Genomic DNA, 25216 nt, shown 5'->3' with positions numbered 1-25216 from the left:
CTGGCATCTTGGCTTATTCTTTCCCGGCTCCTCCCCTGGAGCTGAGGGCACAGGGAAAAGACATACGATTTGGCACAGACAGGCCTAGTTCAGTCCTGGCTCCATGTGTAGTAGGTGGCTGATCCTGGGCAGCTTGCTTTTCCTTTCTGGCCTCAGTGCTCTCAGTCATGAAGTGGGGGGATTGAATGGGTGACATATGTGAAGTCCCTCTGCCCGTGCTTTCCCTTGCTGTCCCGTTCTCACTGTTGAGTGCTTACTGGCCACTTCTGTGCTCATCCTCTTGCCTGTGCCTTATGATCACTACCTTACCTTTTCACAGCTTAATGTTCTTCCCATTAATTCAGCCACTGTTTGCTTATTGAGCACATGTTATGTGATAGGCAGTGTGGTAGATACAGGAATGAATAAGGCACGGTTCCTGTCTTTAACAAGATTACAGTACATACGAGGGGAAAAAGGTTGATCAGTAGACAGACAGCAAGAGGTGATGCCTGCTTTTCCAGTGTAGGGGGACTGTTGGATCTGCTTGGGAGACGAGGGGTTTGGCTTGTACTTACGGCACATTTTCATTTAAACCCTATTTAGATGGACTGTAGAATGTTCAGTAACATTTTGGTTTTTTTTCCCAGCACACATGTAAAATTAAATTGAATATTCTATATTCTGTTACCGTCAAATTATTATAGCAAAGGAAGACTGAAAGAGTGTGTGATCAGCAAGTTCCAGTTGTCCCAGTTATAGCATTAGATGGGCTTTTTCAGAATCATTTATTATGTACCTGACAAAGATTTATGGAAAACATTTTTATGAAGTTCATCATGTATTTATCCATATTAAGAACTCCCTTAACTTTGGAAACTAATTTCCAGTGTTTATATTTAACAGCAGTTTTACTTTTCTAAAATCGGATTTCTGTGCATCTTCTGCCTCACCTGTCCATAAGGAAGGGTTATCACCATTTTGCAATATGTAGTAAGGATGGCATTCTTGGTACTGATGTGCCTGGAGGAAATCTATAACCTATATATCGAGTTCATTGCTGTCTTCAGAGCTTGCTACCCATGTCGGCTGTTGTATGTCAGCTGGGACATGGTTCCCAGGACCTCATGTACAGTTGGGGACATTGTCACCTATACAAGAAATGCTGTTCCAGGGGTGTGTGGGGCTGAGCTCTGTCTCACACTCAGTCACCGAGTCCTATGCCTAAGGGACTTCTTCCTCCAAGAGAGGATGCTTTTTTTATGATTTGCAAGGAAGGTGCTTTAGAGGCTATATCTGCCCTGATTATTCCTCTAACATCACGTGGTAGCATAGAGTTAAAATACGATACCTGAGACAAATACAGGTTTCGGATCTGTAAGGCCAATTGGCGTCAGATTTAGTCAGTTCTTTGTTTTTAGACCGTGATTAACCATGTGGTTGCCCCCCAAGTTTTTTAAGTGAGGCTCCTCAAACAAATATATCATTCTGACATACAGTCCTGTTTCATATGTGTTATTCATTCCATTTAAAGTATATGATTAAAGCTCATCCAAAGCCCCAAGAGTTGGGGATGGAAGGAAGAATTATAGAATGTTCTGCCATTACATGCCACAAGGTATAATTTATGCTGTGAGAGTAACCATAAGATCTTACCAAATAAGTTATTTTTTAAAAGATTTTACTTATTTATTTGACAGAGAGAGGGAGAGAGAGGGAGAGAGAGAATGAGCCAGGGGGAGGGGCAGAGGGAGAGGGAGAAGCAGACTCCTCAGTGAGCAGGGAGCCTGACACGGGGCTTGATCAGGAACCCTGTGATCATGACCTGAGCCGAAGGCAGAGGCTTAACCAGAGGAACCACCCAGGTGCCCCCAAAATAAGTTAAAAGAAAAATGCTGTTAGGACTTTTCAAGTATGCCTTGTTCAGACATTCTCAAAGATTAGCCCCCAAAAGTAAACGATTATTATCTTCCTTACAGCCAAGACTAGAAAAATCACTTCAAAGTACAAACGCTGGATTATTGCCGTAATTTGTGCCTGCTATAAGCAGCTACCATAAGCAACCTAAAGTAGTAGTTGCTAGCTGCTGTAGCCATGATTTAAATGGTTCAGGCTATTATTTCCCATGGCAAGGGAAATGTTGAACTGCAAAAGAGGCAACAATCCATAAACATCTAGATCTGTGCAAACAGCAGGATTGCCACCAGCCACACGTGGTATTGAGTGCTTGAAATGTGGCTGGTCCAAATTGAGACACGCACCCTGGATTTCAGACTTCGGAAGAACGTTAGAGATCTCATTCTGATTTTTAATATAGATTAGTGTTGAAATAATATTTTGGCTGTGTTGGGTTAAATAAAATATTAATATTAATCTCATATTTTCTCTTTACTTTTTAATGTGGTTACTACAAAATTTAAAATTACATGTGTGGGTCACATTTGTGGTTTGAATTCTCTTCCTGTTGGACAGAGCCGGTTTGGGTATTTCAGGAGAAAACAAGGGAGGGAGATTTGTATATGATTTCTTTATAGTCTCGATCTCACAGAATACAGTATCTTGTTCCCTTTTCACTGGGGGCTTGGGCTGTCTCCCCACTATAAAAAGGTTATCCGGTATCATTGATAATATGGTTTTTCCATCCCCTGGCTCTTCTGCAGTTTACTTAATATTTGGATTACTTACAATATTGCTATGTAATCTCTACCACAGAATCTTCATGCACAATGTTAATATTTTCCTTAGGAGAAATGGCTTTAAGCTTTCGCTCCAAATTACCAATTGCCCTCTGAGTGGGGCCAGTTTGCTCTTACTAGAGGTGTGTGCCTCTGGCTATTTTCTCTGCAGACGGGGATCTTCACTTTATTGTTGTCATCGTCTTTGCCAATTTGATAGTGTGTGTGTTGTCTCTATTAGAAAAGGAAAAACAACTAAATTTTATACTCTGGCATGAGCTACTCAGTGTAAACTAAGAGGGAAGAATGACAGACAACTTATCTAAGCCCACTGGGATAGAGGTTTGAGTTAATTGATAGTCTTTGTAGAAGTACATCAGACTCAGTGACCATTCCAAATTATATTTTTAATGAATGTCTGGTCCTCTTTGCCAGCAACAAAGACCCTAAGAAATAAATAATTTAAAATGCATGGAATACCTGCGGGATGAGTCTTCTGGGAACCAATCCATACACGTGCCCTAGGAATGAAAAGAAGCCAAGAACAGTTAACATTACGTGTAGTTTTAGAAGTACATAATGAAGATCCTGGGGAGAAGAGTCCTTCTCGAGTGGGAAGTTTTTAATTGGCATGGCTACATGGGATGCAGTTTCATCAGGATTGCAAGTCCAATTAGCCAAGAGTTTATGAAAATCCCTTCTGTGCCCTCTGCAGTTGAGGAGAACAAATGAAAAGAAACACTGAACACCCTTTTGCTTTCCTTCTCTTCGTTTAGCCAGAGTAGAAACTGGCTTACATCAAGACATTGATCATCACTGTTGTCATTAACATTTTTCACACACAGCAGTTTGAACGGTTCCATAGGAGGTTGCTGTCCTGAAATTGTCCATGTCTCAGGTTTGCTCTGCGCTTGTAACAATAAGAGACAGCCCGTTGAGGGATTGGATGCTCCTAGGCATTGGCGCCACCTACATTCTCCCTGCTTCTCCATATTCTGAACAGAGCTTGATGGTCCTGCAAACCCTATGCCTTTGCATGTTTTCACTACTTGATTGGTTTGATCATTTAAAAAGAAAAGACAACTTAAAATATGTTTTTCCCCGAAATAATGTCCTCTGAATTCTTTCATCCCCTTTTCAGGTGATGGATAGGTCAGATGCCATTTCTCCAGAAACTGTTTATTTCTCTTTGTTGAGAATAAACACATACCTATAAAACACACTCTTTAGGTTCTAAACGTCTTTCTCGTTCTGTCTTCTACACGGTGGATTATGGTAGATTTTAATCCTCATCACTTTGCTTTTTGTTGTGTGATTAGCTGAAGGGCTTTGGCCTTTTTTTACTTTGTTCCCCCATCTCAGGATGAAGTCTTAGGTATACAATACATGAGAGCTTTTTTTGTTTTCCCCAAATTGTCTCCAGTGTCTACTTTTAGTAGTATAAACTTTTTAAAATTTTTTAATTTTTTTTTTAAGATTTTATTTATTTGACAGAGAGAGACACAGCGAGAGAGGGAACACAAGCAGGGGGAGTGGGAGAGGGAGAAGCAGGCTTCCTGCAGAGCAGGGAGCCCGATGCGGGGCTGGATCCCAGGACTCTGGGATCATGACCTGAGCCGAAGGCAGACGCTTAACCCGACTGAGCCACCCAGGCGCCCCTTATAGACATTAATCTTCTTAATCATCCAGACTGGTCCCCTTTTCAAAGCAAGGATACTAATCTCCCGTTCACCAACCTACCGTGTTTTAGTGGTTCCCTAGATTTTGGGGTTTTAAGAACCAGTGTACTAAACAAAAATAATTGAGGTTAGAGATCCAGTATAGAGTGAAGATTGTATTTTGTCAAAAAGGACACAAACTGAAACAACCACCACTTTTCACTACTATTTCATAAAAAGAAAGGCCATTTTAAAACAAAAAAAATGTGAGAAGTACATAATCTTAGAATAAATTAAACTTTTACAAAAATTCACTGTACTTATTTTTTTTTCTTTTTTTTTTTTTAAAGATTTTATTTATTTATTTGAGACAGAGAGAATGAGAGACAGAGAGCATGAGAGGGAGGAGGGTCAGAGGGAGAAGCAGACTCCCCGCTGAGCAGGGAGCCCGATGCGGGACTCGATCCCGGGACTCCAGGACCATGACCTGAGCCAAAGGCAGTCGCTTAACCAACTGAGCCACCCAGGCGCCCTGTACTTATTTTTCTGTTTCCTGCTGGTGACCATCTCTTCTAGGTCCATTTTTGTGAGATCCTTCTTACAACAGCATCCCTGACCCAGGCTGTCCCCTAGCTCTGCTTAAACACCACTAGTGGTGGCAGGCTCTCCACATCCGTTTTTTGAGAGGCTGTCTTTATATATAGTTTCCTTTTCCAGGTAAGCATCTGTAAGGCCCTCCACTGTTCCGGCCTCGGAGGATGTGATTTCTGGGCATTTGTCTGCAGTGTTCTCACTCTCATCTGAAAGTGCTCAGACTAGGTAAAACGAGATGTTTCCAACAAATCTGTTCAGTGGAAAAAGCATTCAACGAAAGCAGGCTACTGTCACTTCGTTTATTTATTCCTCTACCGCTTTCTTCTGAATTTTGACTGTTGACAGTTCTGGGGCCTGATGGGCAAAGGAAAGCAGTCCAGAGGTGCACGTCGGATGGGGACGCGGCTGTTCGGGCAAGGCAGCAGTGGGCTGACGCAGCACTCAGCGTGGTGAGGGTGGTGGGGAGGGCAGTCAGAAAGGCTTGCTGCTGCAGAGTCTTGCAGAATGACACTGAATTTCCCAAGCGAGGACTATCTTAAAGGTCAGGAACTTACGCTGGACCAGGGTGGGCACAGGGATAGGTAAGCTGGAGTTGAAGGAGTTGGCTTGGGCTGCTATTACAGAGTACCACAAACCGGGTGGCTTTTTTTTTTTTTTTTTTAATTTCTTTGAGAGAGAAGAGAGAGCACAAGCCCAGGAGAGGGGGGAGGGGCAGAACGAGAGGGAGAGGGAGACTCTCAAGCAGACTCCCCACTGAGCGCAGAGCCCAATGCAGGGGCTCAATCCCACAACCCTGAGATCATGACCCAGGCCGAAACCGAGAGCTGGATGCTGAACTGACTGAGCCACCCAGGTGCCCCCCATCCCCCTGGGTGGCTGATGATAACAAAATTATTGTTTCACAGTTTTAGAGGCTAGAAGTCTAAAATTAAGGTGTCAGCAGAACCATGCTCCCTCTGAAACCTGTAGGGGAGAACCCCTCCTTGCCTCTTCCCAGCTTCTGGTGGTTTGCCACCAGTCCTTACTGTTCCTGGCTTATGGCTCTGTCCCTCAAGTCATCATACAGCATTCTCTGTGTCTCTGTATCCAGATTTCCCTCTTACAAAGACACCTGTCCCATTGGATGGGGGCCTGTCCTAATAATGACCTCCTCTTGCCTTAATTATATCCACAAAGACCCTGTTTCCAAATAAGATTACATTCACAGGTACTGGAGCTTAGGACTTTGACATCTTTTGGGGGGACACCATTCAACCCTTAATGCTATGTGTTGGGGAATGGTAACCAAAGAGGCCCCAAAGCATAGTTTCTTACTATGATCAGATCATGTATTTTTCTTAGTGTACCCTAGGTCTGTTTTATTCAGAGAACTTGAACGTGTTCCTAATCAAAAAACCCAGGTATTTTCATGTGAATAAGCTGAAGCTTTACCTATATTTATACAGTTGATTTATCCCCCCCTTGGAATTTTTATATGACTTACTTTTCCCTGTTAAATATTATAGTGTTGGCTTTGACCAAGAATTCATTCTAGCCTATTGAAACAATTTCATAGTACTAATTTTGACGTCTTACATCCACCACCCCCCCGCCTCCCCTGCCCCCCCCCCCAACTCCAGCTTTGGAACATATATATGTATAATATGTGTGCTATCAGTCACCTGATGTATGCAGTTGTTTACTGAAAAAGGGCTGCCAAGAACAGAGCTCTGTGGCACAACTCTAGAGCCTTCCCTCCATGCTGTGATCACTGACCAACAGACGTCAGCTCAGACACTTGTTTAACCAGTTACCCACTCATCCAAACTGAATTTCTCTTCCCAGATGTCCTCATCTAGTCCATGAGCAAATAATGGTTTTTATTTAGCTCAAATCAAAATATACTTTGTTCCATTCCCAAGTAGCCCTGTCTTCCTTAGTACCCCCCAAAAGAGAAAGAACAAAGCTTGAATGTGCATGACTTACTCTTAAGGACTTTACTCTGGTACTTGTTCTTTTCACAAGTCTCTCTAACCTTCTGTTTACTAATCCACTCTGGAATTTTGCTTCAGATCAGCATTAGCCTTCATTTCTTGAGTCTAGTTTTTTGTTCTTTTAGAGAATCTGAGTAACATTTTCCCTTTCCATTAGCACCTCTCCTATTGTGCAAGATTTCTCAAAGCAACCAAGACTGGAAAATTCTTACTAAGTCATGTAAACAGTCCCAGTCTTCATTCACAGCCCCCTTACTTGCAAAGGAGAATGAAGAAAGAACATCTTCTGGAAAATGCAGTGAATTCAGCGGTCTTGAGAGTGAGGTATATTACCTTCATTTGGGATGTGGTAATTTTGTGAAACTGATACTGAAGTTCTCTTTAGTTCCATTCTTTCGCAGACCGAGGATTCCTCTCTGATTTTCTTAAATTTTAAGGTTATAAACTTTCAGAGCCATACTACTCTGTCTCTGGAATGATTGCTTATCTTCATCTGCAGAGTCTTAAGGACAGTCTTGTTCAGAGGCAAACGAGTAGGAAAACCAGTGTGGGAGAAAGCATTGTGCCTTTTCCATCGGATCCACTCTTAGAGCCGTGACCATGGTCACAAGTGGCCCTTGAATGAAATATCTAAGTTTAGAAACATCAACTGTGCTGGCAGGCTATGTTAGCGTTCTCTTGCTTATATGGTCCAAGTGTAATTTTTTTTTTTTTTTAACTAGTGATGCACTTATATTGTATCCCCAGATTTCTTAGAGCTAAAATGAGTAAAAGAGATATCATTTTCCTTTTCAGTCTGTTTTTCAGACTGGCTTTTCAAGGTCATGGGGCAGTCAGGATTTATTACTTTAGAAAAGGATGGACTCATTGCATTTGGAAATCAATAGACTGGTGCTGTGTTTTGAATCAAAGCCAGCACTGGTGTTCATTCTAGGAAATACCCAATTTGACTCTTGCCTTTTTAGCTTGTGTCAGAATCAAAAGAAATTTCTAGCTAATTTGCACACTCTGTTTTAATAGTTTCAGATAACTCTGTTTTGCTTCAGAGAGAATGTTTACTTTTACTCTCTGTCACGCTGTTCTTGTTTTGAATGAAGCGGTCGTTAATGGTTTTCGGTGTTGGTGTTTAATGCACTCAGTTTCTATAGACTCTGACATAGTTCTTTGGTACATTGTGTGTGTGTGTGTATGTCTCAAAGATTTCTAGTTTTGATTATTTTTTTAAAAGAGCAACAAATTAGAGAGACACACGAAAAACAGTCTAGGAACAAAAACTATTAGGTACCCCCCCAACATTTTACAGTTTTCTTTCTGGTACTAATTTTTACTTCCATGTTAAACTGTTAAATTGCCTCAGTTCCCTCCTTGGTGTTTTTATAAGCTAAATTGGGATAAAATACAAGGCCATGTTCATTTTCCAAGGCAAAATGCAGTATTTCCCTTCTCCCTACTACTGCCAACCTCCCTCCATTCCCCACACCAAACAGTTCGAGGGGAAAAAAATTCGTTACATGTTTAAATTTCATTTATTCAGCCAGTATATATTGAGGGGTTACATTATGCAAATAACCATGCTGAAAAGTAACCATAAAAATGGTAGGTCTACATTTTCTCAATACTTCCAACCTTAGGACCATGTCGAAATTACGGTAAGAAGGTAGTCTCGCTTAGTGCTCTCAAATGGTAAGAATTAGAAGTGCCATTATTTGGAGGGGGTTGGGAGAAAAAGGATAACATATATTAATTATTGTGTATCTTTTATGTGTCGAACACCGTTCCAGCCCCTTACCAAGGGTCCTGTGAGTGTAGATGCTATCATGCCACGATATAAGTGGGGATACTGAGGCCAGACAGCTACACCAGAGTCGCAAATCTGGTCATTGGCCAAAGGAGCACTTGAGCATAGGCCTCTCTGTCTGCAACTCTGTCTTCTTTCTAGTATAACATTGTCTTCCTTATGATACAGTAAAGTGAAGCGCTATGTAAATATGAAGGTGAGTTGTCAAAGCAAAGCAAATATATTACAGGTTTGGGTGGGAGAGTGAGAAAACTTTTAAAATGCTCTCTCCTTGTCAGTTCATAAATTCAATTCAGAAATAAAGACCACTTTGTGTAATCAAGGTGCCTTTGTTTTCAAAGTTAGACATTAATCAGGGTTGGAGACTTTTAGGGATTCTTTTTTATGATAGATAATCTACATTTTACTTGTCAAATTCTGGGTTCCATTTTCAGTGAGTATTATTTTCCTCTGACATATTACTACTTGGGAGCACTCATTTGGGTCTGGCCATCTGTGACTGCATCCCTAAGTGCTGTGGTACAGTGACTTGTGGCAAAAATATTGTTATAAGGTAACATAAATGACTCTGTGTGCTCTGTGTTCTCAAAAGACCATAAAATAGTGTAAAGCTACTTTACCTTGATTGCAGATCATAATAGACTTGATACTAAACTATAATAGCAAATCTGTGTAATAAATCAAATGCTTTATGGTGTGCTTTTTATTTAGAAGAGAGGTATAATGTTTTCATTGAATATGGCAAAAAATGCATTTTAGCCATTTCTAATGAGGTAGTTTTAATGTTCATTCTCAATTATTTAGTTCAAGCCATATATGCAATAAATAGCATCAATTGTTACTTTCGTAGCAATTATAATAGATTAGTTATGCCACCCAGGAATGTTGAAAAGGCAGATTAGCAGGCATGGCTCTAAATTTAGTCGGAAGAGGATACAAATCTCAAAATCTGGGTGCAAATTACCAATTTTATGTGTAGTCTGAAGGAGTGTGTTTACCTTAAAATTCCAGCATTGTGAAAAATCAGATATGTAGATGCATCTCTTTCCTCTTGAAAAATGTGATACTTTGTCCCAAAGCTTCTCTAATTTATTCTCCATCAGCTCACATGCTGTGGGAGAACCAGTCCAGTGGAGGGATAGACTCCTTGAGGATGGTTTGAGCTCCTGCTAAATCATCTGTCATCCTCAGGCCCTAGGTCTGGGCTGAAACTCCTCGTCCTTTCCAGAACAGTGCAGAAAAGGGAGCTGGGGTGGCTCCTTTTCTCCATTTCTGCGTTCACAGAGGTAAGCCATTGGCTTTCCATAGCACTGACACCATGGATTCTTTTTCTCAGATGTCAGGTTAAGCATTTAAGGTTAGTTCAAAGAAGTCCTCTGTCTTCAAACTCTTCTGTCGTTGAGAACCTTTCCAGTCATCTCCTGGCTGTCCTCATCCCTCCATTTTAATTTCTTGAACTTGACTGTTATTGCTTGAGTACCAAGAGTGAAATAAATAAATGAATGAATACAGTAAAATAAAATGGGGCACCTCGCTCTCTGCTCATCCTAGCCATAAGATTTTCATTAATCTTACTAAACTTTTGCTTTCATCATATTACTGTGCAGTTACAAAACCTCCAGCCACATTCTGTTCCTTGACTCCTTTTCCTGGAACTTAAGGCCCTATCGGACCTTTTCAAACTTAGCTTCCTTTACTCCCCCAACACAGGTTGCTAATTAGATGGGTTCTTCTGTTTATTGTCCTCTGTAGCCCACCTGAATTTCTGCTTTCCCTGAAGTCTTTCCTGGTGAACTTAACCTCCATCCTGTGTTTATGCCTCCTTTATTTAGCATTCATCAGATGAGACCTCAGTATTCTTATTTTTTTAATATTAAATTCCTTACATCCCTCCAAAGATTATCTCCCTCCCCCTCCTTTGATAACAAGAATGACATCATGTGTATTTTTTTGTAGGCCTTGTATGGTGAAGGGCATGCCAGAGACATGCTGTAAATATTTGTGGGTTGATTTCTTGGTCTGGTCTCTTGCTTGACTGTCCTTGTCTTTCCTGTGCTCTGTTCACCTTGAGTACCAGGTTTGTTCCTAACCTTCAGGGCTATAGCAGCTTTTCCTGCCAAGCATTTTACCTCCTTCAAACCCTGGCTCCAATTTCAGCTGCATTAGATGAAGCTTTCTGTTCTGTCGCATGTATCAGAAATCATATATTCACAATGGCACCCCCATGTGTACCACACAAGTGGGAGGGATGGACTGCTAACGAATGTTAAGAGTTAAGCCAAAACAGCTGAAATGAAAAGCGGAATAACTTTCTATACCTTTAATATTTGTATATCTTAGAAGAGTCTTACAGAAACATTTAAAATCTTCAGTGCTAACCAGGTAAAGTCTGACAAAATTTTTTTGGTATTAATTGCCTAATTTTAAAATGTCACGTCTTGTGTCTCATCTTCAAATACTGACCACTTTCTATACCAAGTAAATAAAGAAAACCAACCCAGGTGAATTATTCAGGGTAGTGAGGATTGAGAATAACATGGACAAGTGACTCCTACTTTTTTTATTAGCAAAATGAGCGTAATTCAATACTTTCCTTCCCCTATTCATCCATTGTTGGGAGAGCTAAAGCAAATTTTAGGAAATCCTCTTTTCCTGGGAGGCCACTGAAAAAATAAAGCATCAAAAAGAGCAAGGTGGAAAAGGACATACACCGTATCATCTCTGTGTGGGTGTGTTTGTGTGTACAATTTTTTTTCTTTTCCCCCAACAAGTCCAAAATAACAAGAGGAATTTTGGCTTATAGTCTCCAAATCCATTCCCACCCAGTAGATACATGAGTTGCTCCTTTTAAGCTTTAAAGCCAGTGGTGCCTCCTTCCCACTAATATATATGTGCTCTGTTGGGCATCTTATTCCAAATAGACCCGTGTTGTCTCTACCCAGAAAGTCCGGGAACTCCCTTCTGAATGTTCTCAGCCTCTGTCCTGGAAACCTTTGCAGTTAGAGACTGCCCTCATCCCCTCACTCATTTGGAGCTGTGCAGATTCAAGATTGGAATTGCTTTGAACCTATGGAGAACAGTCTGTGGTTGGTGACCAGTTTCTGCAGCTGTCAGCGTGGTTGTCCAAATCAAACTTCCTGCCTCCCATTTTTGCCACTTCCTGTCTGTGCAACTTGACTAGGTCCCAAACTCCGCTCCCCAGTTTCCTATCTACAGAGTGGGAATAATACCTTACCTACTCCAAAGGTGGTGGTTAAGATTAAAATAATTGACGTAAGTCACTTAAAATAGTGCCTGGCATAAAGTAAGAGCTGTAGAGATGTAAGCTATTCCTTTTCTTATTCTCCTGCATTAACTCTCTCGGTCATATTGTCCAGTGTTGATGCTGAACCGATAGCCATATACTCAGAAATCATTTCAGTTGCCTGTCCCTCCTTCTTGCTGATGATTGTCCTCTGCACAGGCACAGAATCTCAAAGGATGCATGAGTCCCTAGTTGTCCTTCACAGGCAGCTCAGCTATTAAACAAAACCAGTCATCCTTATACGCATGAGCAATATCCTGCCCTTTGTCAAACGGAAAATCTCTTTTTTTGTTTACTGTAATAATAAAACTATATACTTTTTCTTATTTTTGTTTTCCACACACTCATTGCTTTTTCAGGTTTAATATGTTCATAAAATCTTTCAAAACTAACAGCAACACTGCGAATTACTCCATGGTGCCTTAAATGAATTTACAACTAGAATGACCAATGTTAAAATAACTTACCAACCATTGTCGCCATCTGTTGGTGGTGGATGGATGGAACTTCCCTTTCCAGAGCCTGGGCTTATAACTGGGAATGTTCCAAAGCTGCAGGTTCCCTAGTGCAGGAGTGTGTGTGTGTGTGTGTGTGTGTGTGTGTGTATACATGCACATTGGACAAAATCTAAGGATAGGCACCAAGGTGTCTTAACATTCATATCCGGGACTTCTGGTGATTTTAATATTTCAACTTACTTTGGGGCGCCTGGGTGGCTCAGTTGGTTAAGCTCAGGTCATGATCCCAGGGTCCTGGGATTGAGCCCCGCCTGGGCTCCCTGCTCCTCGGGGAGCCTGCTTCTCCCTCTCCCTCTGCCCCTCCCTACTCATACTCTTTCTTTCTCACACTCACTCTCAAATAAATAAGAATTTTTAAAAAAAATATTTCAACTTTTCTGTGACTTCTAATTACAATTGTGCATTTCTTTTGTAATTAAGGTAAATTAATAAAAAGGTAGAGTTTAGGAGGGTCTACGTGAAGGGGCCAGAGAAGAAAATTAAGTTTTATTTACTAAGGACAGATTAAAATTTACTTTGATTTTATATTTCAGCAGATGAAAGAAATCTAAATGGAAGTGGGGGAGAAATGACTAAAGCTGTGATACAAACAGAAGAAATTTTGGTAGATTCCAAGCAGAAGGTTTTATCAGCCAGGTTGATTTTGGCCAATAGGTTTAAATGGGAGACTTGATTTGTTATCCTCTCCCTTTGAAATTCTAATGACTCTCTAGTCACATCTCTTAATGACTCTTTATCCTTTCGCTTCCTCTGAAGTGGATTATCTGCTTTTAGCAAAGAATATTATATTCTGGGTAGCCAGGGCTACAGTCTGAGCCTTGTTGCTTTGAAGCTGGTGAAAACCCAAAGAATCTTCCTATTCACATTTTTTCCCATAAAATTCTGTGGCTTGCTCTCTTCTCTTTGATATTGTCAGAGTGTGAATTCAAGAGGCCTATTCAGTCAAGAGGCCTGCTTCTCCCAAACATGTCCCTGTTACTTGATGATTTTTTAAAACAAACTAAACTGAATATTGGAACGAGGGCTGGTGTATATTTGGTTGCTTTATGAATTTTTACTCAGATGTCTGTTACTCTTGTAGGCACTGATGATCAACAATAGAATCAGACTAAATGTGAATCATCTGTAGTCCCCCGCACCTCTTGCCCCACATTATTAAATCTTGCCTCAAAGAGAACTAGTAGCGGGAAAGGTGCCTGCTCTGAAGCCCGCTGTGCCTTTTCCTGTTCCTTGAGGCGCCATTTGATAGACGGCTCATGCCCATGTTCTAGATCCCTTCTCACGTGATCAGAACTACTTGTTCTGTACTCCATTCCCACACATGGTGACTGCATCACCCACGGAGAGCCGAGGATTGAAAGTGTGACATCTTCCAGTTCAGTCATTTTAATGAGATACCTCTGGTGCTTTGGGAGGTGTCACTGAGAGGACAGCCCAAGAAAGAAGATAGTTTACGAGAGGTAAACCCTCCAGTACCCCTCAGGTGACTCCATATAAGCAGCCTCCTGAGCCACCAGAGGCCAGGGAGGCCAGTATGGAAGAGCTCCATAGACAGTACCTTTCTGATAAGTCACGGTCTTTCAGGCTTAACCCACAAATCATGGTGAAAACCGCAATAGAAAGTAAAACTGATAAATTTCAGAAATCTGTCTTCTCCCACACACCCCCCATCCCTCTTTCAACCATGAACCACATGTTTATTTCTTGTGTTTAACACAAACAAAAGCTTTACTTTGGCTTGAAAAGTAAATCTACTCCCATACCTTGATAAGAAGAGGTCTCCTCTCCCACTTGGTTCCTTTCCTTTCATACCCTCCCTGTATAAAGGAAACATTGTTTCTCAAAATTATTTCATGAATAAATTGCAGTGAGAATTTAAACAGAATTTGTTTAAGCTTTGGGGTTTTAGGAGAGACTTTAGGCTTAAAATGTATATGAGCTTTCATTTTCCCGTTTGGAAAAATGGGAATAATAGCACCTACCTCATAAGATTGTTGCAAAGTTGATTAAATAAGATCATGCATACAAAGTCCCTGGCACAGAGCCTAGAACATAAGTAGGAACTGAGTATAAATGTAATCCCTTTTTTGGTTTCTTATAAAATCACAATGGATTTGGATGAGGAGATCAGGGATGGTTTCATGGAAGAGATAATGTTTGAACAGGTTCTTCAAGTTCAAACATGGGTAGAATGGGATAATGATAGGATGAGAGACACATTTTAAAGTGATGTTTAAGGTAAATTAAAGCAGCAGACAAGGTTGGAAGCACCAGAAGCTGGAGGCAAGGCAAGAACTATTATGTATTTTTTGCTTGGGTCTAGACATAGTGAAGGGAAAGGGTGAATATTAGAAACATGTCAAAAACAACTCAGAAGAATTCCTGACTGCCTGGACTCAGGATGGCTGAGTTGATGGTATCTCGAGAACCTCGAGCCTGCTGGGAGATCAAAAGAGGGGACACTGCTACTGAATGAAAAAAAGACAGTGAAGATGTGTTTTGGGTTCTTTGGGGATGGGATTTAGAAAATAGTGGGCAGGAGGTGACATTGAATGAGATATTTAAGTATCTTAACATACTAAGATATTTAAGTTGAAAGAGAAACAAAAACTAAATTTTGGGGGGATAACAAAAAAAAACAACTCAGTTGTTTTGGGTGGCTGGGTGGCTCAGTCGGTTAAGCATCTGCCCTCGGCTCAGGTTATGATCCCAGGATCCTGGGTTCAAGCCCCACATTGGGTTCCCTGCTCAGCAGGGAGCCTGCTTCTCCCTCCCCCCCCCCCCCCCCCGCTCATTCGTGCACTCTCTCTCTCTCAAATAAGTAAATAACATCTTTGAAAAAAACAACTCAGGAAGGAGAAACAGGCACCAACAGAGAAGATGCTTTAAATAACACCGTAGCATTGGATGGATTTCCTAGGAAAAGGAAGGGTTGAGAGGAGAGTACTTGGTTAAGGAGAGAGAATAGGAGGCTGAATGGTGAAGAAGCATGGAAAGAGTGCCCAGAAAGGTAGGATGAGATCTGGGGAGCAGGGTCAGAGCTGAGGAGGTATAGGGTGCATAGATGTGGAGGTGAGGAGTAATGTCACAGTAGCAAAGAGACCAAAGAGAACACAAACCCGAAGAGAGCATGGCATGGGTTGAGTGCCAATACTACCAGGAGGCTTCTCTCTTTTCCTCCTTCCCACATCTCCCTTTCTCTCCCATCGTTAGTGGGGTGCGCCAGACCAGAGGGTAGAAGGCCAGCCCCTGACCTTCCCTAAATTGCCTTTCTTGTTTGGTTTACAGAATACTCTGAGCTCTGTGACCTCAAGCAAAGTCTCTTAATATCTGTGACTCTCAATCCCCTTATCCTAAATGGAGGTCATACTAACTTTCTTCCGTACTTTTGGAAAGGTATGAGACTGGAATGCAGTCTAAAAGCACTTCAGCCAAAACTTTTGCAAAGGAGAGAGTGCTGATAAATAATCCAGCATGTAAATAACCTAGTAGAGAAATGGTTGCTAAAAAGGTGGTCTTTAAATCACTTATTTTTTCTGGTTTTCAGATTTTTAAAAAATTATTACCCTTTTTTGGTAAGCATAGTGACCTGTGTTAATGTTGAAAATACTCAGAATCTCTACAGGGAATTGAAGGTGTTTGGGCAGCATTATGCCTCTTGGATGTAATTGTCATTTGAACCTTAAATTATCTTTACTTTCATGCCTGGTTAGTAATCATTTGATTACGTGATTACACAGAGTGAAAATGAACCGGGGGAAAGAAGTGGTTCAAGCCATTTGCTTCTTCTGGATAAATATATTTCAGCTTGTTCAGTGCATAAACTAGAAAACTACAGTATTCAAAAATGCTTTAAAATGCTACACAGATGCTTCATTTCCTAAGCTTTTAAGACTTTTTATCTTCAAGATCAATCATGAGAAGGTATTATTAGAGAAAACGTGAAATTTTAAAAGTAATACACAGGAAAGTAAAGTTGGGGAATTGACCATGTATAAATGAGGACACAGATCGCAGATCCATGAAGAAAGTTACATGCATTTCTCAAAGTCCCCATAATTTTTAAGAATTATTTTTCAAAAGCTTTTTCCTTAGTTTTTTGAAGACAAATGCAGACAGCAGTGCTTTTACCTTGTGGTGTGGACACGATGAAAGGGTGGAGGATTAGGACATGGATTTAAGCTATACTGCCGCTTCATTTTCAGTAGCAGCCCATTAAAGCTTAATATTCTGGATTTTTTTCCTTCTTCCCCCAACATCTGTTGTACCTTAAGGAATTCGAACACATTTATAACAGACCCTCATAGAATTAATGCTTAAATCCTGGGTTCATATTTTATATTCTTGATTGTTCATGTCATTTCGCATATATATGTGTAGCTAGTATTACTGAGTTGAAAGAGGTGTTAATACTACATTAGTTATATATTTTTATAGATTTATGTAAATATAAGTAGTTATCAAAGTGTTAAGTAAATTTTATAGCCTTGCATTTGGCTTTATATTCACATAGTGTTGCTAGAAGTAACTTCATGGAGCTCATCTCCCCTCCCCCCCCTTTTTTTGGTCCCAAGATGGTCAGGTAAGTACCTGATTCCTCAAAGGTCAGCATCAGACTGTAATCCAAAGTTTCAAATAGGTGTCCTACCCAGTCCCCTTTTTTTTAGTTTAGTTTTGAGTTTAGAATTTTCATTTTCTGTCCCCTGAGTATAGGACATTTTTTTTTTTTTTAAGATTTTATTTATTTGACAGCGAGAGAGGAAACACAAGCAGGGGGAGTGGGAGAGGGAGAAGCAGGCTTCCCGCAGAGCAAGGAGCCTGATGTGGGGCTCGATCCCAGGACTCTGGGATCATGACCCGAGCTGAAGGCAGACGCTTAACAACAGAGCCACCCAGGTGCCCCGAGTATAGGACATTTTGTACTTTAAAGTTTGCAGATGCTTGAAAAGTATGTGTGTTCTCTGGACTTAGACATTACTGAGGGTTCCTTGATTTTCATTTCTCCTGTTTTTTTTCGTTTTATCTTTTAGATATGGGAAAATCGTCTCCACGAAGGCAATTTTGGATAAGACAACAAACAAATGCAAAGGTATATTCCCTTGGATGAAAATTTACTACATCCTAGCTTTAGGAAAATGATGGAATTGTAAACCTGATCTGCTACCTCCATTTTACTAAAAACCAAGTCATCTATGTCCCCCAGTTCCTGTCTTGCACAATGTCAGCATATTCCTTTCCAGTTGTCCCTGGTCGAATTTTGGCTGGAAACCCCACAGCCACTAGCACTTTGCCAGAATCACAGATCTGATGCCAGTGGAACTAACATGCAGGGTACTGGTTGGCATTTAGCCCCTACTTTAAAAGGGAAGTAGAGTTAGAAAATAGCTTTTCTTTCTGAGCCTGAGGAGATTAGAGCTGCTTGCTGAAGACCACTGGACTGTACTAAAGAACTGAAAAGATTACATATTGTGCAAATTGGCTCTATTAATTAGAATAGAGTAGTTTTAAGCAGTACTTAATTACATGTTTCAATACTCCCGATTGTTCTGTGCTGAATGCCTGTTGACAATATTGGCAGCGGGGTGGAGAGAACCATTTTCACTGACCAAATTGTGATAGGGAGGGGAGGTCATACGCCCCTTTGAAATATGCTGCTGCATTAATTTGATGCACTGACCTTCAGTTTTCCATGTAATTAGGATGAGCTCATTCAGCTCCTTGAGCTGGAAGAGGAGGCGTCTACAGTAGGCAGCGCTGATGCTCCGTGGGTCTGACTTTTAATGATCCAGCGTCTTAACAATGGGCATGTGATCTCTAGGAAAGGGAAGAATGGAGTCAGCTGACTTTGAGTCTAACTACTGACCCCATGAATTGAAATAAGGTTGACAGGAATAGGCAGAGAAGGCAAATCTCCTCATTAATTAGACCCCCAGTTTTTCAAGTAGGGGCTTTGGCTTTGGTTTAGCACCGTCTGAGAAAGGCAAAGAATGTAAATGAACCGTATGGTAGGGCCTGGCCTTAGAAGCCAGCCATTTCCTTTAATCTAGACTTGAAGTGGTTCATTGTATTTGTGTCTTCTTCAAAGCTCCTAAATTTAAAGGAGCAATTGTGGCCAATATCTAAGCCCCTGTTTAAGCAACATGGCACATGAAGACAGTTTTGCCTTGGGACAGTGAATAAAGCAGTGCTTTATGTAGAGAGGTACTCAGTAAATGTTTTAAATGAATTAAACTGGAGTCAAACTGTAGACTGAAATGTTTATATTTAGTTGCCAAGGTTAGTGTGATTTCACATATTTGTAAATGATTTGGGAAAGCAGGGACACAGGAAAAAAAAAATCTTTCAGTTTTATAAAGAAAAATGGACTCTTGCCGGCATAAAACAGGAAGCTGATCTCAAACATTTGTTTCAAACCGAGAGAGAAATCACTGTAGACAAGTGATTTAATGGCTTTACCCTTTCTTTCCTCCCACCCCGCCCCCAGCAGAAAAGAATCTTACACGGCAGATAGTGTGCTAAAAATTAGCAAAGCTGCCCCAGTTAAGTGAGGGAGAGGACTCAGAGGACTCCCTAGCTGAGTTCTTCCCCACGCCCCTGTTCTGAAAATCCCTACCTATCGTACACTCTTCTCCAATGAGAGCCTGTTCCCTAGAACCAAAATTCCACAAAATGCACAACACGATATAGAAAAGGTGTAAGTAAAATGTACTCATGCAAAATTGGACATATTACCATAATAACAAACCCTTCATGGTTGGAAAGTGTTCAGAGATAAGTGGAGAGATTTGTGGGGCTTTCAAAATAAATAAGGGAAGGAATAATTCAGAGTTGATTGTCTGTACAGCACATGTCCTGGAGACCTTCTCTTAAAATGAGTCTCAGGAGATACTGCCTTGTGTGAGGGCAATCATAGGAACCTTTTAGGGCTCTTTGTCTCACACAGGAATAGACAGATGTCAGAATCTACGGTGGGTGGGTGGGTGGGTGAGTGAGTGAGGGGACCAAGGGGGCAAAATGGGTTTATAAAATCCTGGAAGCAGAATGAGAGAGCTCCTGAAAAAAAGTAATTTTAGGACAAATGAGAAGAAATAACACAACGTACCTCATAATAAAGACAACATGTTAGCCATTGATAACTTGAGAAGGTACATAGGTGAATGGATGAATTGATGGATACGTATAGATAGATAACGCATAAGAGATTATAGAGTATTCACATAAATGGAAAGTTCACATGTTATATAGTAATTTTTTGAGGTTGACTATATCAAAGAATTTTATACCTGAAAATTAGAGACTTTAGAGGTCACAGAACATTTTTTTGTCACAAAGCATATTCTGGAGCCTCTCCAAGAAAGAAAATTACACTGGAAGAAACATTGCTCTGAATAACATGTACCTTAGTTATTAAGTTTGAAAATTTATGAGTCATTTGCTCTTCTGCATATCAATTTTTGTCAGGTTTTAGCCAACTAAAGGTATTTAAACACTTTCTAACACTGGTATAATTGGCGATTCAGGACCAAAAAAAGCTTACAAAGTATCAACTGTGACACGGATTGATCCATTTATTAATGCTTACAGAGTTACATACAAGACTAGAACACATGCACTTAAATGCCACACACACACACGAAGTTAAAATAGGTGAGGATAAAGCTGACTAATGGGAAGATAGGGGTAAGAGCAGGAATTCTCAGGTTACTACAAAAATGGCCTGGGTTTCCTAATGGCCAAAGCAAAAATAAAAAAAAAATCGCTATTCCCATGGTTTAGTCATTACAATGTGGAGGAAAATCCAACCAGCAGGAGTACCATAACTGTTCCTTGTCCTAAGACCTGAGGAGAGTCCTTCTGGGGATCCAGTGAAAGGGTGCTGTATTACTTTGTGAATCCTACCTTCAAAAATACCTTTATACTCATTTATTTAATGAAACCCATAGAACCTGTAACTCAGTTTTATATACTCTTATATTTACTTGAAAAGTAATAAAGAAAACAAAAGAGCACATGGTTGCATGCCCACCCGTTATATTTGTTTCCAGCAAATAGTTATTGAAATGGCTATGTGGTTAGAAAAGGCCAGAAAAGGATGTAAACAACTAAAATGCAACCATTATAGATTTTTCCTAATAAAAAAATAACAGATAAAACGATACTAATAGTACTTGACTGGTAACAAGTTCAACCACAATTACATCAAAATTGAGATCTTCTGTTTTTTGTAATTTATTGACAATAGCAAAATTGTGGGTGGGAGTGGGGGGAACCACACTCAAATATCCATCAGTGGGAGTGACATCATTTCATTGTAGTTGGGTATTCATTTATGGCCTGCTGAAGTTGTATATGATGATAAAGTATGTACGAGAGTGAGAGTGTGTGTGTGTGTGTGTGTCCCCACAGAGGGTTGCATATTAGCATTAACGTACAGGTTTCTAAAAACGCTCAAACCGTGTTGACTCTAATTCCTGAGGCGGCTGTTGAGCAGCATTCTCTGCTTTTACCTGAGCCAGCTTCTCTTTTTCCAACCTGGCTGTTTCTCCACTGTCCAAATCAAATTAGACTTTATTTCAGTCCAATTCCAAGTAATAGAAGGAAGCTGCTGCTCATTTCAGCTTTAACGCATCTCTGCTGAAACACCTGCTTCTATAATTGATAGTTTACTCTGTTTCATACCAACATGTTTTGTTACCAGACAGTATTTTTGGTACTAATACTGCAAACCAACCTTTGACCCCTTGCCAAGCTCTGTGTTTGGCCTTGTTGATAGGTATGTTTGTCTGTCTGGACACTAGTACTTTTCCGTCAGAAGTACTCTCTCTTTACAATATCTAGAAATCAGTGATAGGACTGGCCCCTCTGTGCAGCCTCCAACCAGTGCTTTTGTTTTTCAAAATATTCTTATTCATTTAAAGTTTATTTTAGAGTAATAGGGCTTGAGTTCCAATAAAATCTCCGTTGGTATTTTTACCTGGTACGCTGATCTTTTAATGTGTTAAATATGTTAAATATGTGTTAAATATGATTTAACGTTTTCTCAGTAACTTAAGAGTGATCACAGCGAAAAATCAGCGATGGCCTATGCTCTCAGGCTGCTTAAGTCCTCTTCTTTGTATAGTTTTCCTCTTTTATTGCTTGTTGCTAGTTTTTGCTGCTAGGTACCATCCATATGCTCATTTTGTAGCAGCCCTACCCTTACCCTGACACCTTTTTTCTCCTAGTTTCCTGCTTTTGACTTAGTGTGGCCAGGGATTAGCTGACCAGCTTGTTAAAAATGTTTATGAAGCTATGAATAAATAAGCTTTGAACCGGAGCCTCTTTTAGGAGATTATTTATTTGTTCGTTTATTTGTATTTTGTTTTTAGCTGTTAGGGCATGAACTGCTGAAGCAGCTCTTTTGGATATCTGGAGGCATTTTTACTCCTTTCTTTATTTGAAGGGATATCATGTGTATTTTAAGTAAATAAGTAATCATATTTTTAATCAGGTACTGAAATTGCGATTATTTTATGTTTGGGGTATTTCATGGTTATACTTAGTTTATTTGAAAAATGAATTTTAGTCTGTGGAATAAACATAAATTTTTTTCCTGTTATTTGTTAAGTTTCATATGATTGCTCCATCTTTCTCACCCAATCATTAAAAATGCTATTTCTCTGAAGTTGATTTTTTTCCTTTTTTCCTTTTTTTTACTTTGGTTGGTTAACGTCGATGTCATTTTCTTCAGGAAGCAAGACACCTGAGAAAAAGGGAAAACTGGGGCTTTGAGGTTTTGTTTTGGTTTGTTTGTTTTTTGACTTTGGAGGGAAATCTGTCCAGCTCATGAGAGACAACAGGGGCAGACAGCCTGAGGAGGAGGCTGCATTGCAGGTGGTAACACCAGACACCTGTCAGGACGTCAGGGTTTTCGTTTCTGCTGCCTCTGCATCGGGAACCAAAGAGTCAGTCTTTTGCTCTTTTCATTATCACAAAATAATGGCTTAATAAGTAAGTATGTTTTGCATTTCAGGTTATGGTTTTGTCGACTTCGACAGTCCTGCAGCAGCCCAGAAAGCTGTGTCTGCCCTGAAGGCTAGTGGGGTTCAAGCCCAAATGGCAAAGGTGAGTCGAGAGCCAGTAGTAACTTCTCTGGCCCCTGGCTTCATCCTGAAGCCTGGCATGGCGCTTTGCCCATCAGTGTTGGCATTCTCCCTCCATCCTGGCTAACCTTGCTTATTCCTTCTGGACGCCTGCCCTGGGCCTCCACATCCTCAGTCGTAGTTTAGGGCAGAGGAAGCTACAGATGCTATTTCAAATCTGTACAAAAGTCATACATGTTTAGACACTGGTTATTTATGGGGTATGAATCTACTCTCTACTGGTTCTATAATGGCTTTATTCAAAGCTTGTTTCTGATGAACTTTTAGCATTCTGGAAGAGGAATGTTGTTGAAGCAGGGTTGATGCCCTCAGTCTTCCTATTGTCCAAATGTAAACTTGGGTTATGTCACACCTAGTGCCCGTAGCGCACTTCTAAAGATACTCATGTAATTCAGTGCATTTTTTTTTTCACTTGTGGTCCTTGAAGCCTGAAACTCACCAGTTTGATATTTTGTGTATTCTTTATAAAAGATCAATAATTTTTATTCTCTGTCTTCTTTAAGCACAAAGGAAAGTAATTTTGTTACTTCTGCTGCTTCTGAATAGTAGCATGTGATCATTCCCTCAGGAGCATTCACATTTCCGTAAGGAAGGAGAATTTATGGAAGTTCAAGGACTCTGGTAAAGAGATAAGTTACCTGCTAAGACCTTGAGGCTCCTGAAGGACGCATGCATAGGAACCACACCAGAGATTTACCGTGACTCAAAGAATTTACCGTGATTAATGTGTAATACATTATGGTTTCTTTCTTATTTGAAATCATAAATAATGATTTCAGGAATTAGTGAAAGGGATCACCTTTCTAAAGTAGTCTTTAACTATTTTTAAAGCTTTGAATTGAGTTGTACATATTTTAGATTTTCTTGAACTCCAGAGTAAGAAGTTAAAATAAATAGAAACTATAAATATTAAGCACCACGATTTTCCGATTATCTGTCCACGCTATAGAGTAATTCCCTGTGGCATTGTTAGAAGACCGTGATTATGAGGGTTTTAAGTATATTTAATTGTGACTGTGCAGTATTTGTGTTGCGTAATGATTTACAGCATGTTTAACCTGCCTCTGTAAACAGTGGGTCCCCATCCATTTTATAAGCAGGACTTTCAAGGCACAATCAGAAAACAGCTCTATTTTTCCCTCTACTTTCTCCATTTCCTCTGTTCTGTGAAGTTCCTGCTTCCTCCTCTCATGGATAAAATTCAGGGCAGGTCCCATGACTTTTCTGGCCACTCTCATTATCTTAAAAAGTCCCTTCACTTCTGGTCTTTCTCATTAATTTTTTTTTTCTTTTCAGTAGAATGCCTCTTGATTTTTTATATCCAAACTTCATGGAATGTAATTATCTTTCAACACATTTTCAGCCGTTTCTGTATGTATTTACACCAACCTCAGTACAGGATTTTAAAGATGATGTTGTATAGGGAGTCTCAAGTTACATTCTAAATAAGTTTGTAAAATGTCAGAATCACATGCAGAGGTCATATGAAAAGTGCTGAGAGTCAGCAAAAGGGATATGTGTCTTGGATGTCACTGGTGCTGAAAGAAATCACAGCTTACACAGCAGTTGTCTGCTAACAACCATATTGATCACTTGGTGATCAAGAGGCAATGTTTTAAAGGTTTATATCCCAATACAACATAACAGGTCACATTCAAAATAGGAAAATAAGTATTTAATTACATCTTAGGAAATTGGGGGTGGTGATTAATGTGTAATACATTATGGTTTTTTCTTATTTGAAAAAATGTGAAATAGGACCCTGGTTAACATTTGGATGCTGGATGTCTTTTTTTTTTTTTTTTTTTTTTTTAAGATTTTATTTATTAGAGAGAGAGAGAGCAAGCACAAGCAGGAGGAGCAGCAGGTAGAGGGAGAAGCAGGATCCCCACTGAGCAGGGAGCCTGGTGTGGGACTCGATCCCAGGACCTCAGGATCATGACTTGAGCCGAAGGCAGACGTTTAAGCGACTGAGCCACCCAGGCGCCCTGGATGTCTCATTTTTAAGAACACATTACCGATGTTAACATGTATGATGCCTGTAATTTAAATGCCCAATCCTGATAGGTTTGTTTGTTTGTTTTTGGTGAAGTTTTTTTTTTTAAGATTGATTTATTGATCTTGCGGGGGGGGGAGGGGCAGAGGGAGTTAGAGAATCTCAAGCAGACTCCCTGCTGAGTGCGGAGCCCAATGTGTGGGGCTCAATTCCAGGACCCAGAGATAATGACCTAAGCTGAAAAAGAGTCAGCCGCTTAACCGACTGAGCCACCCAGGCACCCTTGTTTTTGATGAAATTTTAAGTATCACGTTGAAGTTTCACCCATCTTCCAGCTCAGGTCTGCTCTCAGTCATAATAAGCCTACAGAGGAATGGGAGCTTGATTAGTTTCTTTCCTATTTCCCAAACTTATGTTTTTCTTGCTCTTCTATCAACTTGGGTAGCTGTGATTTCTAACACTCCCCCCTTGGAACAGGGTATGGGCTGGAGAGTTTCTTGACCTGACAGTGATGTAATCTGGTGCTGATTTCCCTGGCCAGAGAGGTGATGCTTTCCCTCGTGGAATGCTTTGGGCATT

At 40.3% G+C, this 25216-nt stretch overlaps 1 protein-coding gene across 8 annotated transcripts in view; it reads left to right on the top strand.

The window, feature by feature from the left end:
* Window positions 1-25216, top strand: part of RBMS1 (RNA binding motif single stranded interacting protein 1) — a 209500-nt gene that overhangs the window by 147359 nt on the left and 36925 nt on the right. For all 8 annotated transcript variants that reach the window (XM_045868764.3, XM_045868763.3, XM_045868766.3 and 5 more), the window contains exons 3-4: window positions 17530-17588; window positions 22512-22603. In XM_045868764.3, the coding sequence (XP_045724720.1) occupies window positions 17530-17588; window positions 22512-22603 (151 nt within the window). The remainder of the gene's footprint in view (window positions 1-17529; window positions 17589-22511; window positions 22604-25216) is intronic.

The sequence above is a fragment of the Mirounga angustirostris genome, unplaced genomic scaffold (assembly GCF_029215605.1).
Source record: "Mirounga angustirostris isolate CCGP_5_RB_7025 unplaced genomic scaffold, mMirAng1.0.hap1 SCAF_3, whole genome shotgun sequence".
Classification (NCBI taxonomy): domain Eukaryota; kingdom Metazoa; phylum Chordata; class Mammalia; order Carnivora; family Phocidae; genus Mirounga; species Mirounga angustirostris.
The sequence above is the reverse complement of the archived record's forward strand: the minus strand, read 5'-3'. Positions and strand labels throughout refer to the sequence as shown.